Consider the following 14,451-nt stretch of genomic DNA (forward strand, 5'->3'; position numbering starts at 1 on the left):
AAGAAAATTGATAACTTGTTAAACAATGAAACAAATCATATGAATTTTAAAATCTAAATATATTTTGCAATTCATTTCCACACTTTGTTTTAGCATTGTTCCAGCACTGGAGAAATGTCAGGCTTCAACGATCTGCAGTGTAAACATTACACAAGGTGATGTTATATCCCTCTGCTTTATCAGTGAATTTACTATGAATTTTATCTCACTTGCTCACATTCTGTTTCTCAAACAAACCATCTAGTTCCATAGGCTATATGCAGCAGGCAATGAAGTTTGGGCACAACAATTAAAAGAGCGGCTCTCAAGTACGACTCGGTTCCCTTTGTTCATACCAAAGAGCTGTTCAAAATAATGGAATCATTTGCAAACGTCACATCACAATCAGATTAGATTAACTAACTCTATTGTTCTCTAACGCTAGCTAACGGTAGTAGTCATGGCCTTAGGTTATCAATCTAAATCCTATGTAATCTAGCTAATCTAACTATGAAGGCAGGAATTTGTCTCTATGTAAGAACCACTCATCCAAACAACTTCACACTTGTAACATGTGAAGCTGCTCAGTATAAGATAATTACTGTGCCATGAGGCAAATACCAATCACACACTCAACACTGCACTGCCTTGGGTCCTGAGCAATATGGTCTGACAGACGCCATCTTCATACAGTGTCCGGTTCTCGAGATAATCATGATACAGAGACACACAGACATTGGTTTGTCTTTATATAGTATATCTGGCCAACAAGCTGTTTTGAGGACAGATACTGTCTCATAACAGGTGGGTTATGGTGAGCTTACAAAGATTAGGACTTTAATTAACTAGCTCCATAGATACTTTATTGAACCCTAGAGGGACATTGTATTGTATTGATAGATTGTAACCTAGCTACATATTTTATATACCTGACTGAAAATGGAACTTGGAGTTTAATTTAGTTTATTCGACAGTAGTTAAATACATGATAGTGCAAGTCATGCATCATAAAAATGTCAAGGAGGCACAAAAGGTCAGACCTATTTCTGTTGTGGTCCTTGGTTTTGGCACATACAGTACATTACAGTACAAGATTACTGATTATTGATTAACTACATCATAAAAAGCAAATTCAACAAAAAACAATATTGCTAGTAGGATATCTTATGTATACAGAAGCATAACTTATGTGGGTATGTGCACATGTGACTTATGTGTGTGAGATCGGTTGAGGTGTGGGTTGAAACAAGAAATGGTATGATGCAACTGGGGACATTTACTATAGGTTAGTCTCAGGATACCAGACTATGGAGATTTCTGCCTCTGAAAGTCTTGAGACATCTCCATTGAAAATTGTTAGAACAGCGCCGAAAACCGATGCTACCAATCAGAGCCACTGCCTACATCTCCAATAGAGTGAAGGACCGACCGCTTTACCACAAACAAGTGGAGAGTCAAACATTGAAATCCAAATGCGCTCTGTGCATCACGGCCCCATTAGGAAGGACTTCCTTAAATACTTTGAATTGGTTCTGCAATATAGTTTTTTTTGTAAAATCTCTGAAATTGTTTCCACGCACTTTTAGCAATGAAATCTGGAGGAATGTCCTCAATCTCTAATTGAGCGCAGCGTTTAGAGACTGACTCGTGAGGCTAACAACAGGTAGACCTTTCTGACTGACCATGGGGATGAGTTCATTGAGATGTACCTACATTATGACACCACCCGAAATACAATCCATAATTTAACAGTGTCCATAGATTAAGAATTTAGTAGTGTTACATTTGTGGTAAAATTGCAGTATTCAATTCAATTCAGGTATTTTTTACTAATACAGCCACAAAGCAGTTGCAACAATATATGAAACAGTACAGTATATGAGACATAACACACTACACACACAACATGAAACAGATACACAACACAAGAGACAACAAAAATAGCCATGGCACATGGACTTCAAAAAATAGTAATTCTATGAAGGAACAATTCAATTCAAGACAGAATTTAGAGTACTCTTAAAGCTTTCTGAAAAACACACATTTTTTATTTGGATTTGAATTTGGATTCAATTCACTCAAAGTTTTGTTTGGAATTTGTGGATCCACAGTTGAATGGGTTCGTTTGTCCAAGCTACACCTCTCCACTAGCGTCATGAGACCATCCTGATTTCGCAAACTCACATTCTGTTTCTCTTGCAAATCAGTCTGGATACTCTCCATAGAGATCCATTTGTGCCAGATCAGGAAACGATCTCGCCAATTAACATCGGTTCTGAGGAATTTGAAATACTAACAGCTACACTGGGCAGGTTTACAGTATGTGTGATGACAGCTAGGAGTGGTTGAAGTTAGCTTATGATAAACGGTGATAGATGGTTCATCCAATCACTTGCCAAGTATTTTGAAAGCGCATGCCCAACATTTCCAAACAGCTTCCAACGGAGAGTTCCCAGATGGTTATGCGAAGCACCTCCACTGACTTTCATGAAAATCGGTCTGATATTTTTTGTATAATGCTGCTAATAAACCAATAAATAAACAAACACACACCGCCAAAAACTTTACCTCTCGTCCTGCGCTGTCACTGGGGCGGAGGTAATCAACTCTCAACTGGCAACCAGTGGAGAGAGACCAGCACAGGTGTGACATGGTCATATTTTCTGGTTCTCGTCAGCATCCTGGCTGCTGTGTTTCAGATCGGCTCTTTGCAGGTGTCGCGGGATAACCAGAGAGCAGTGCATTAGCCTACAATAGTCTAGTGGAGAGTAGGGGTTTAGTACACATATCCGGACTGAACCGTTTCGGTACAGCACCTTCGGTATGGTGAAGACATGTACCGACTGTGCAGATGCGTAGCCTACCAGGCTTATTTTGTGTGTGGATTCTGTGGACCATAGTACTATACCATAGTACCTACTTCTAATATCCGAGTTCCCACACAGTGGATTGGAAATTTGTTTAGTCTGCGCCTCACACTATTTTTCATTGTACCCTCTCAGTGTACTCAAAACTCGTGACACAAATCTTCAAATAAGTTATTAGCTAGCATTCTAGCTAGCTAACGTTATATTAGCTTGCCAGCTAAGTTAGCCCAGCGGGCATAGTTGACCAATATTACTCGCTAACTAGCATAGCTATTTAGAATAGTCAACGTTAGAAACTTAGTCAATGTTAGGACATTCGCTGACAACAATGCCTGTCTGTGGGGGACAAACAGCCACCAACTTTGGGCTTTTATGCCCAAATCAATCTCGGAGGAGGGACAACCTGTTCCATATAGTTTTTGTTCCCTTGCAGTAGTGATATACACGTTGGATGCCGGTTCAAATGTCAAATGAGTTATCACGTTTGATGTGTTGCCAGAAACATCACTACTGAACAATGAGTAGACATCTTGTTCCCAACATGAGAGAGGGGGGGCGCAAGAGGCTAGTGACTGTGTTGATGTTTACAAAAGTTCACAAGCGACTAGAAGTTTTATGTTTTTGTGCATTTTTCCCTTACTGTACCGAAAATGAACCAAACCGTGACTTCAAAACCAAGGTATATGCCGAACCATGATTTTTGCATACTGTTACACCCCTAGTGGAGAGGTTATAAAAGCCTGGACTGGCTTTTCAACATCCTCAACTGACATTATATTTCTGAGTTTGGCAATATTCCGTAGATGGAGAAATGCCTCTATATATTTTTTTTTTATATATATGCGAATCGAAAGAGAGATCCTAGTTGATGACAACTCCTAGGTTCTTAATAACTGTGTTTGAAGTGATAGCCGTCCAGGTTTAAGGCAAAATCAGACAACTTACCTCCAAGGGGTAGCATATTAAGAGAAAAGAGCAATGGTCAAAGTACATTGAGGAGGGGCGCCCCGGTAGCTCACCGGGTAAGGCGCGCCCCATATGAAGGCTAGTCCTTTGCGCGGCGGACCCGGGTTTGATTTCCGGCTCGGGTCCTGTGCCGCATGTCCTCCCCTCCCTGTCTCTCTCAACTGTCCTATCCCATTAAAGCTGAAAAGCCCTAAAAAATATCTTAAAAAAAAAAAAAAGTACATTGAGGACCAAATTTCACCCTGAGTAATAGGACGTATCATTTACATGTACAAATTGGTAACAATATGTTAGATAAGTTCTAAATCAATGCTTGTCCACTCAGGCCAACTAGATTTTCAAGTCTATATATAGTATATAGACTTGGCATTGTCAGGGTGCAATAAGAGTTTTGATCAACCGCAAATCTGACATTTCACTGTAAAATCAATCCACGTATAAAAGGTCACTGTAAAATTATCAAAGAATATTAAATCATAAACAGCTATCAAAAATAGAAAAATACTATTTATTCACCCACTATCTGCTTACAGAACAATAAATCAACATTTAATTTATGAACGAGATGAGTAATCTTTTGGAAAGAAACCTGAGTAATCATGTTCATTTTAAAGGTGTGAATTATTTTAACTACATTTCAGATTAGGATCATGTATTTCCCGCCACATGGTATAAATCTGATGTGCTAAGAATCTATGCACTAAAAGGACTTCTTTATAAAAGCATGGATTATAGGGGTCCAGCTTTTGAGAGGGAATATGGAGTCCTGCAGTCCGAACTCCAAAATGGGACACAGGACCAAGACCAGCCTTTTCCAGGCACATCCCCATGTAAACGTCATCAATTGGCAACAGGCGAATGGAGTGGGACATGTTGTATATGACCATAGCTGTGTAGCCTGACAGGAGGAAGCCACCTCCACCACAGTAAGGGGGGTAGGACTCTGACTCTTGTACCTGGACTGGTACATAGTACTTGTTCCAGGCGTCTCTGATGGGACCGACATAACGTATGAGATGACCCACAAACAGGTGTTTGCTTCCATCATTGTCACTGAGGCTTTGAAGGTATTCCACCATGTTGTCTGTGTTGGCGAAGATATCGTCATCACCATTAAGCAGGAAGCGAGCACCGGGGCAGTTCCTGTCCATCCACTCGAGGAAGAGTATCTGCTTCAGCGTAAGATTGAAGAAAGTGTCAGTGAAGTCCCATTGCAAGATGTCATTATTCTCACGGTTCTCCAACTCCAGTAACTTGTTCAGCTTTAACTTCTCAAATCCTGAGCTTGTAGTTCCTGATATGAAGATTCTACGGACCCACACACCGTTCTGCAGTCTCTCCTCAGCCCAAGTTTTACGTAGGACCTCCCGGCGATCATAGTTCCAAGGTGAGCTTTTAATGACCAGCAGTAGAAAGACATCCGATGATTTTTCAGGCCCCCCACATTTGTCAGGAACATCTAGCAGCATGGGGAAATGGCGGCAGTGACGATGAAAGAGGAAGTCTTGGATGTGACCAGGAAGTGAGGCAAACCCGGACACATTGGAGGCAGACTCATTACGTCGACAGCGTGGCCATGTGGGAACCTCTGAAAGGTTACTGGCTGGTCTCTGAGGTCTGTTGTGATAGGTCGATTGCCTCTCTTGTGTGAGGTCGGACAGCTGATCTGGAGGATCGTTGTCTTTGTAGAAAATGATGATCAAGCACAGACTTCCAATCAAAAGCAAAGCTGTCAGTTTAAGGTAACGGGATGGCCTCCTCATTGTGGCTTCTCTGTAAAGACAAAACAAGACAACACATTTAATTGAGAGCTGTGAGGGGAAAAAAACACAGATGAGCTGCAGTACCAATTTTGGTTAAACGTGATATTTTAAAGCAATTAGCATGTTGAATAAAGAGAATAGGTGATGAAAGGTCAGATGTCTCTTCCAAGCCAAGTTTTCATCATAATGGAATATGTAATTGTGATGGGTTCTGTGTTGTGCTCAAAGTGATGGGGAAATAGGAAGACCCGCACACTGTCTTCATTTGCTCAACAAAATCTAGTTTACAGTAATAATACAAGCTTTTTCAGTCCATAACCTTCCTCCTTCCTTTGTTGAGTAAATGAAGACAGTGTGCTGGTATTTCTGTTTCCTCATAGTATCTACAGTACTCCACTTACGCACCTGACGCTGAGATTTGATTATTATTAGGTGTGAGACACTTTCAGTTATCGTGTGTTCAAAGTCAGAAAGGCAAATGTTTGGTGGGTTTTCGGCTGATATTTTGGAAAGTTTATGACATACTGTATTTCCTTTATTTCTAACCATATTGATGACAACCTCTTGTCTTTCTTTGCCATTCCAGACTCTTATCTACCATCACTGTTGGTCAGCATTTGTTGCCAGCATTCACATACATTTCTTAGAATTTTGGAAAAGATAACACATCAGACATCAGACATGACACACCAGACAAGTTATTCAAGACATTCAAGAACAACACTGCATTTGGGCGAGGTGCCAGCTTGCGCCTTAGTTTGAGAAAACAAACATTTGGTGTTCAAGGTATCGTCTCGGGTGTAGGTCACGTAGAAACCTAGTATATGGCTGGACTGTATGGGTGTGAAATCTGTGGAATGTCTTTGTCAAGTGCATGCTTCTGAGGATGATACTGCAGTCAAAAACCGACTTTTTGTGAGGCAATCTCAATGTGAAATCATGCAGTGGAGAGACTTAGTCATTGCTGCCCTCTGGTGGTCGATCAGAAGTATAAATAACTCCTATACATTCATAACGAAAGAGAAACCAGGCCAGGTCCAGCCTGGCTTATGTGCGTGGCTGGCTTGTTTCTGTTCAGGACTGGTAGGATGGAAGCTAGTCATGCCTCTGGAATAACTGAATTGAAATGACATGAAATGATGTCTGATAAATCAAGATAGGTCTTGTCACCTGGACACATCAGTTCCAATGCTTCCAATGCTAATCATGCACAATAAGAGCGAGATAGCCAGTTAGCTCATGAGCTCACAACAACTAGCAGCAGCTTCCATAACATTAATGGTAGCGGTCAGTTGCTAAAGCGGTTACACTGATGATTACTGTAACGTTAGCTATTTTGCTGCAATTGGTTCAACTTATGTTTCTGGACAAAGGTCAGGGATAAACTCAGATAACACAAGGCTAGCGGACCTACAGCGGGTCCGCGATGGATGACTTGGCAGACCTCCGGCAGAATATAACACAAGGCTAGCGGACCTACAGTGGGTCCCCGATGGATGCTCCACCACCATTCCACCGGTAGTTAATTGTCTATATCCTAGGCCCATTGGCTGTGGGGTCCGTGGCGTGTTGGCGAGACTCCGCCCCTCGCATCAGAGCGGTTCGAGTGTAGTGCAGTTACTTCCGGGCAATCTCCATACACCCACTGGTGAAAACCATGTGTCTCTAGCCCGCTCAGGGGCTGAGTTGTGGAGTTCATGGCATGGATAGTGGCGTGGTGGTGTGACTCCGCCCGCTTGGGTCAGAGCTGACTGAGCGCAGTACAGTGACCTCTGGGCAATCTCCTTGCACCCACTGGCAAAGACCATGGGTCTCTAGCCCACTCAGGGGCTGAGTTGTGGGATCCTTGGCGTGGATAGTGGCGTGATGGCAAGACTCCGCCCCCTCTGGTCAGAGCTGGTCATGGACAATGTACCTCTCTCCGGGCCACCCACCTGCCCCCACCAGTGAAGAACCTGTGTCTCTAGCCCACTCGAGGGCTGAGTTGTGGGGTCTGTGGCGTGGTGGCAAGACTCTGCCCCCTCGCATCATATTGGGTCGGGGGCAGTGGAGCCCTCTCCGGGCTACCCACGTGGTGTGATGGCGAGAATCCACCCCCTCGGGTCAAAGCTGGTCGTGGACAGTGTACCTCTCTCCGGGCCACCGACCTGCCCCCACCGGTGAAGACCGAGTTTCTCTAGCCCTCTCAGGGGCTGATTTGTGGGGTCCGTGGCGTGGTGGCAAGACTCCGAAATGCCTGCTACCTGCTATATAGTAGGTGGGAAGTAGCATGCTACTTCAAAACTGTGCCTGCTACCTCTCGCCTGCTATTCTCGCCTGCTATATTGGCGGAAAAAAACGGCGAAAAACGTAGCATAGTTCAGAGCATGCTATTCTGAATGCAATGTCACTGTTCATGAAATTTTCAGGACAGCTGTCATGGCCGACGCTGGTGACTGTCAGGCGAGGCAGAGCGAAGGAGTTTTTAAATGTAAGTATTGACTTAATTTGTCAATGAAAAAAAAATTTTTTTTACGTCAGATATCTTAGTTATAACAACACGGAGCTACAAATGCAGTTTTGTGTATATATGTGGGGTAGAAATTAGATTGAGAACTCACGATGTCGTAGCTAACTAGTAGCCCTGTAGCCATGGAAATGCAACGTTACCAGCTAAGTTAGCCAGCCGGTGGAGCGGTCGTGTACGTAACAACGTAACCCACGCATTCCCGTCACCTGACTTGAGTAGCATTCTACATTTTCTCGCCTGCTATATCGTTTTCGTGGAGAAGTAGGTACTAAGTAGCATGCTACTTCTCGCCTGCTATATAGCAGGTAGCAGTCATTTCGGACAAGGCCACAGTCTATCTAAGCCTGTTGCTGTCTTCCTGTGGCCGAAAACGGTAAATGCTCTTGTGGTAGCAGCATAGAACTGCAGGTTCTGGAACTACTGTCTATCTAAGCCTGTTGCTGCCCTCCTGTGGCCGAAAACGGTAAAGGCTCTTGTGGTAGCAGCATAGAACTGCAGGTTCTGGAACCACTGTCTATCTAAGCCTGTTGCTGCCCTCCTGTGGCCGAAAACGGTAAAGGCTCTTGTAGCAACATAGAACTGCCGGTCAACAATGGGGAAAAATTGATATTTACTGGACATTTGCTATTCTAGCTGCGCGGCTGGCAAGCCACGCACAAAAATACCTTGGGTGGAATATGAACGCCATAAGGTTGTTTTTTTTTTTCGAGTCATGGTTCCATTATACATTTCCATCCACCCACATACTGTACATACCCCACATACAGACAGCAGTGACACCCTACTTGCGTGCCTCGTGGTGCTGCAAGTTATTACACCTTATTACTCTGTTGTGCCATTATAAAAGTAAACCCTCAAATAAAACTTTATTTATATAGTGCATTTCATACACAGAGGCAACACAATGTGCCTATCCCTCTCCATATCTACCCTACCCCTCTCCATATCTACCCTACCCCTCTCCATATCTACCCCCACCCCTCTCCATATCTACCCCTACCCCTCTCCATATCTACCCCTAACCCTCTCCCTATCTACCCCTAACCCTCTCCATATCTACCCCTACCCCTCTCCATATCTACCCTACCCCTCTCCATATCTACCCCTAACCCTCTCCATATCTACCCTACCCTCTCCATATCTACCCTACCCCTCTCCCTATCTACCCTATACAGAGAGAAATGGGGGGGGGGGGGTGCACAGAGATCCTACCCCTAATTTTCCAGCAAAAACCAGTTAGTAAGTAGACCCTCTATGTATTTCAGTTTTGGTAGCCTAAGTAGTTTATGTTTAGCACCCAGATTTACTTTGTTCTGTTATCCTGTCAGTTTGAGAGCCCTGTAGGTGTAATGTTTTAAGCTGATCCTCGCATTTCCTTTGTCTTGTCTGTGTTTAGCTAATAAAAATGTCTTGTCTCTGTGTTTAGCTAAAGTGCACCACAGAGTAGCTGTGAGGTAAATGTATGTGGAAATGGTGGAAACTAATCAAATGGTGTCATGTCTGGCAAAAATGGGTGGAAAAAACTAGTGTGTCACACCCCAAAACATTGGGGAAGGTTCAGGCACAACATGATATATTTACTGTAGGCTATATCAAGCTTTTGAGGTATAACATAAACCACGAGTCAATGAAAGACTGGGTGAGGCAGCATACTTGCTATAGCATGTAGGTGTAATAGGAGGCTACATTGGGGTAAGTGATCCCTGGGAAATAGTGGATGAAATTGGGACAGATTCTGCAATTACTTGCTGATGTCATGCAATGAATTATGTCATGGCCAGGCAGCTGCGCTCTGACGGTGCTGTTGGAAGTCCCACAGTAAAATACAGCAGGCTACTTGTAGAACAAACTAAGTCTAATTTTTTTCATAGGCTATGTCTGTTGGGCCTATACAACCTAGGAATATCAGGGTTATGGCAAGTGTGTCTATTGAATAAAATTAATTTAGAAGAAAGATGAGCTGATATGCATATTCTATGGCTTGCTTGTGAGCTTTCATGTAAACAAACGCCTTGATAGTCAATAACTTGATGTCCCTTTTTCGTAAGCGCGGTATGGGGGATATGGGTGACAATTTATTTGAATAATAAATTCCGATTTAAATTTCACCATAATAGGTAAAGTAACTTTCATTTTATATCATATAGCGTAGGTCAATGCGTAGGCTACCTTTAGCCTGTGCGTAGTCTATAAAATGTCCCCTATCGAAACTACATGTTTAACAGGCTACGAATGCTGTTCAAACACAAAATCACTTGAGGTTGTGTGTTTTTTTAACTAGAGCTATAAGAACGATTTCCCTCAATATTTCTTAAATGGAATAATACTTCCACGGTGTATTGGTTTAAGACGTAGTTCTGGACTAATTAAATAACTGGGCAGTCGATGCGCGATAGAAACGTTTCCTATAGGGCGGTATAGATTTATCAAACTCGTGACTCCATATATTATAGGCATATGTGTAGTAAGCTTTATTTAGTAAATTAACCGTTTGATTCCATATCAGTGAATAGTAGTAGGCCTACCTAGGCTAGAGTTCACGCTGTAACAATAAAGTAGCCTGCTACATAGGCCTATACAAATAGTGGCGTTGGACATACCTTTAAACGGCTGCTGCATGTCTTGTTAGTGGAGATCTGTGAGCATTAAGGAGAAGTAGACAAGCACCTACAATAGGCTCGTCCATGTGGGTGTAGTCTGTTACAAGGAAGTTAGTTCCCAGCCTGCTGGGCGCGTCACTCAGCAATGCGTATAGGCTACTCAACTCTCTAGTCAATAATTAAGCCACACTCATACTAAAATAGACGAATTGGGGGGGGGAAACACTTTCTATCATTAAGAACACAGTTATCGTATTAAATCATATTATATTAATCGTCAATGATGTTTCGTGCACCTGTTGCTGGCCAAAGTCATCTCAAGTCAAGTCAAGTCATCTGACAACCTCTGTCAAGGAAGTCAGGCTGAGAGATTTGGTCTTGTGGACTATGAGCCCACAAATATTAGCCTATTTCTCATGTCTAATAGAGCTCCGGTATTTGATGTCGCACAATGGCTTTTCTGTGGGAATGCAAATCAGCATTTTGCATGCAAATCAGCTCTCATTTCTGTATAATTCTTTTTACAGTTAAAAACGGAATCCAAAATATGTCGTTTCATTGTTGAAATAATCACGTGTTACTTCCCGCTTTCGCAGTTGTGCAAGGTTGAGTTGGCTAGGCTATATTTAGGTGCAGTAGCCTATACGGTTTGTGGGTAGGCCTGAAGGAAATTCCAAAAAACAACTTCTGAACTTTTTAAGTCGGATGTTGCTTGATATTACCTCCACCCAGAGCGAAAGGCTCTGAGCGAAGAGTAATGTTTTCGGTGGTGTGTGTGATTCTTTCTGTCTTTCTGTTAGTTAGTAAGCAGGATTACGCAAAAACTATCAGACCAATTTTCATGAAACTCAGTGGAGGTGTGTAGCATGGGCCAAGGATGAACCCACCATATTTGGAGCGGATCCAAAGCACAGGGTGGATACACAAACTGAAACAACATTTTAAACAGAGCCAGTTCCCAGTGTGGGGGCACTAAAGACACAGGGTTTGGACTGGGGTGTGTGGGGGAAGAGCCTATTGGCCTCCTCCATGGCCGCCTATTCACCTCCATTCATTTTTTGGACTTTGGTAGCGGGGCACCTGACAAACTCAAGTGGATAAAAGTAAAATTAACATTAAATTGATTTGATAGGAATCAATATCTCATGCATTTAGTAATGTATACATTTCACATGTTGTTGGAGTATCAGTGGCTGTATACTGTAACTCCATCTACAATCAAGATCTTGCACTTTCTGCAGAGTTGTTTCAGAGCCAGAGGCGTCGAAACTGGAGTGAGCTTTTCCTGCAGAGGCGGTGGTAGTAGAACTTCAATAATCCCCACGGAAACGGAAAGTCCCAATTGCATCAATGAAAACCTGATTTGAGCCCTGCGGAAAGCACCATGGGCGGTATGGACTGCGAGCACGCTTTAATGTGGCTAGCAGCAATAGCAAAATGAAAACTACTTTCTTTTAACTGCCACAGGTTCCACGTTACATTTCTGCTCGGGAACTAGAAAAGTCCCAGTTTCGGAGGGAACTGGAACGCACCAATACTGTAGTTTTCTGGACATTTTGGAACACCTAGTTAAATAAGAGATAGCGTACGGCCAGCTGGTCATTATCAAAAAATAAGAGCCCAACAGTACATTTGGATTTGTAAAGCATTGAAGGGCTCTTATTTTTCGATAATGACCATCTGGCCATACCTTATCCCATTTATTACATGGCTACTTACCAACAACATTAATACTATAGGCCGACACGTTTTTATTTCGCCACAGTTCTTGGGACTAAATGCAGCTCTGTGCCAGTGAATGCCAGTAGTTTCGCCTATAACGTTAGCTAACAGAGCTATTAGCTAGTTTTGCCAATAACGTTAGCTTTATTTAACCTTTATTTCAACAGGAAAGTCAATTAAGAACAGATTCCTATTTACAATGGCGGCCTGAGTAGTGACAGCAGCCACTTGAGGGGACAGGGGAGGTGGGCTAGAGGATAAAAACAGGTTAAAATACATCAACAATAACAACTAATCATAGACGCAAAATACATCAACAATAGCATCCAAACATCAACACAAATACAAAAATAATAACCAAACAAAAGCACATGAAGACACAAACAAGCAAATAATAAGGATGTTGGCTGGAGGAAAAACAGTTGCAGGAATCAGTGAGAATGTCTGAGATGGCATCCTTAAAGGAGGAAATGGAAAGTTTATCCTGTTTGAGGGTTTTGCACAGCATTCCAGGTGGAGGGAGCGGCAGACTGGAATGATGCAAGTTTGGCCTTTATCAGGTACTTGATCCAGTGAAGCTCCCTCACTGGTGGTGATGTTGAGGCCTGGAGGGGGCGTGGCACCTCTCTGACAGAACCAGGCCTCTAGAGGTGTTAGCTAACATAGCTAGTTTTGCCTATACGGTTAGCTAACAGAGCTATTAGCAGTTTTAGCATTAGCAATTAACAGTTGCATTGGCAGCATTTGCAATTAATAATAGTTTGAAGCAACAATTTAAACAGCAGCAACTCTTTATTTTACAGCTAAATGTAATACCTTACAAAATATATTGGGGATGGGGGAAGTTGTCTTCATGTTCTGTGAAGTGAGGCCCACTGTCTCAGACGTTGAACTCCCCTGCTCTTCATTAACAGGACGTTCACCAGTTTCATTGTCCCTTTCTCACACCACTTCCTGCATGCACATCCTGTTATGTCAGCCCCTCCCCCCAGTGTTGAACTGCATTAACCCTCCTCTCTGTGTTGAATTGAAGGGTTTCATTCAGGGCAGACTAGAGCAGCTTGGTCATACAGGACCATTTTGAGGCTCGTATTACTGTTTGAAAGAACGCCTCGCATGGATGTGGATTTAATATGAAATTAGCACACCCCACTCATCATTGTGAATGTTTCAGAGTATGAATGGAGTCTCTATCTTAAAAAAATTGTGCTTCAAAGTATTCCTGAGAGTGTCAGAGGGGAAATAGATACAGTGCATAAGGAAAGTACTCACACCCCTTCACTTTTTACACATGTTGTAGCCTTATTTCAAAATTGATTAAATTAATTTAATTGAAATCATTCTTCATCAATCTACACACAATACCCCATAATGATAAAGTGAAAAGGGTTTTATAGAAATATTTTCAAATGTATTAAAAATAAAAAATATCACATGTAGGCCTACATAAATATTCAGACCCTTTACTCAGTACTTTGTTGAGGCACCTTTGGCAGTGATTAGTTGGGAGTCCACCGGTGGTAAATGAAACTGATTGGACATTATTTGGAAAGGCACACACCTGTGTACTGTATGTAAAGTAGTAATAACCCACAGTTGACAGTGCGTGTGAGAGCCAAAACCAAGGCATGAGGTTGTTTTTTGGGTATGGAAATTTAGCCATTGTCCATTAGTAGCCTAAAACAATTAATAAACATTCGATATATTGTGTGAAATATATTATTTTCTTCTTAGATAAGTGGGCATATTTTTATATTTTTTTTGTTGTTGTTTTTAAGTTATGCGTGCAGATTCAAAGAAGAAGAAGCAGCGGTTAATTTAAGCCCTGCTACAGCGGTGGATCAGAGGCATTGACCAACTACAGCGGTGGATCAGAGGCAAACATGTACTGCATAGTGTGCAGTGTCACTGTCTCACGTAGGCTAATAATAATAATAATAATAATGTCTAGCCTATTATAATTGCTGTAGCATTTTAACCATGATCTAATACAATTACAACAATAGCCTACCAATAGCCTGCTTATGCTTGAGCTTGAGAGGATC

At 42.3% G+C, this 14,451-nt stretch overlaps 1 protein-coding gene across 1 annotated transcript; it reads right to left on the reverse strand.

The window, feature by feature from the left end:
* Positions 1-3,190: 3,190 nt before the first annotated feature.
* LOC311330047 (N-acetyllactosaminide beta-1,3-N-acetylglucosaminyltransferase 3-like) lies at positions 3,191-10,771 on the reverse strand. The gene is made up of 2 exons (XM_084462004.1): positions 10,685-10,771; positions 3,191-5,585 (listed from the first exon to the last, which is right to left on the reverse strand). The coding sequence occupies exon 2, from the start codon at positions 5,573-5,575 to the stop codon at positions 4,439-4,441; it is 1,137 nt and encodes a 378-aa protein (XP_084318130.1). The 5' UTR covers positions 5,576-5,585; positions 10,685-10,771; the 3' UTR covers positions 3,191-4,438.
* Positions 10,772-14,451: the final 3,680 nt, after the last annotated feature.

This window comes from Borostomias antarcticus (assembly GCF_949987555.1).
Source record: "Borostomias antarcticus genome assembly, chromosome: 3".
Classification (NCBI taxonomy): domain Eukaryota; kingdom Metazoa; phylum Chordata; class Actinopteri; order Stomiiformes; family Stomiidae; genus Borostomias; species Borostomias antarcticus.

Excerpts from the sequence above, each read along its gene's own strand:
- LOC311330047 (XM_084462004.1), bottom strand. The coding sequence starts at position 5,575 with ATGAGGAGGCCATCCCGTTACCTTAAACTGACAGCTTTGCTTTTGATT.